We start from the raw sequence: 1,300 nt of genomic DNA on the forward strand, positions 1-1,300 counted from the left end.
AGGTTTAACTCTTTTGGTAAACTTTCCAAGTCTCCTACTTCCATTACATCTTTGTTAATTATTAATTAATTAAAAATAAAAACCAATTAAAGTTAAAATTTCCATAATCCTAAACCTTTTAGAATTCCTTCATACTAATACTATATAAACTCACCTCACCTCACCTCACCTCACTTCACAATTTTCTTCCATCACAGAAAAAACTCTCTCAAAAAACAGAGGAAAAAAAAAAAGCAAAAACAACAATGGCGGAAACAACAACTACATCAAAGAAGATCATGTTGAAATCATCAGACGGCGAGGATTTCGAAGTGGACGAGATTGTGGCATTGGAATCTCAAACAATAAAACATATGATTGAAGATGAATGTGCTGACAATGCAATCCCTCTTCCTAATGTTACTGCTAAAATCTTATCTAAGGTAATTGAGTATTGTAAGAAACATGTCGATGCTGCTGCTGCGAAAACCGCAGATGCAACAACTACTAGTACAAATACTACTGCCAGCGTTGGTGATGATGAGCTTAAGAAGTGGGATGAGGAATTTGTCAAAGTTGACCAAAGTACCCTTTTTGATCTCATCTTGGTATGTTTTCATCTTTTTGCTTTTGTTGATTGCCCATGTGATTTGTTTACTTATTTCAATAATTGTTGTGTAAGGTAGGATTGTTTATCCTAATTATTTGTTGATTGTGTCATGGTAGGCTGCTAATTATCTGAACATCAAGGATTTGCTGGACTTGACCTGTCAAACAGTGGCCGATATGATAAAAGGAAAGACACCAGAGGAAATCAGAGAGACATTCAACATTAAAAACGACTTCACACCCGAAGAAGAAGCTGAGATTCGAAAGGAGAACCAGTGGGCCTTTGAATAAATGATCGTCTCTCGTTCGCTACTGCCATGTTTAAATTTTGTTTTTGAAAATAGCAATATTATAATATATTGCCGTAGAATTTAATGCCTAGAAATATATTTGTTAATTAGAAAATTATAAGTTAGTGATGGAAAATTGGAAATAAAGGGAAATTTATTTTATAATTTTCATGTATTAGTAACGTTTTCAAATTTTGTGATATACTGGTATTCGATACTCTAGCTATACCCTATAATATATAGGGTTATTTAATGCCAATAATCCATCATAAGCCTCTCCTTCCCCATTTAATCCATCCTATTGATTATTCCATATGAATCCTATCTTTACTATCATTTAACTCATATTGCACCAGGCGTAAATTTAACTTGTTATAAGAGGTGAAGTTTACTAATTAGCAGGTTACCCTCTTAATTACCCT

At 33.3% G+C, this 1,300-nt stretch overlaps 1 protein-coding gene across 1 annotated transcript; it reads left to right on the forward strand.

Moving 5' to 3' along the window:
* The first annotated feature begins 203 nt into the window (after window positions 1–203).
* LOC141646412 (SKP1-like protein 1A) lies at window positions 204–1,020 on the forward strand. Its single transcript, XM_074454309.1, has 2 exons — window positions 204–587; window positions 706–1,020. Exons 1-2 carry the CDS (start codon window positions 246–248, stop codon window positions 877–879), a joined length of 516 nt encoding a protein of 171 aa, XP_074310410.1. The 5' UTR covers window positions 204–245; the 3' UTR covers window positions 880–1,020.
* The last annotated feature ends 280 nt before the right edge of the window (window positions 1,021–1,300 follow it).

Source organism: Silene latifolia, chromosome 3 (genome assembly GCF_048544455.1).
Source record: "Silene latifolia isolate original U9 population chromosome 3, ASM4854445v1, whole genome shotgun sequence".
NCBI classification, from domain to species: domain Eukaryota; kingdom Viridiplantae; phylum Streptophyta; class Magnoliopsida; order Caryophyllales; family Caryophyllaceae; genus Silene; species Silene latifolia.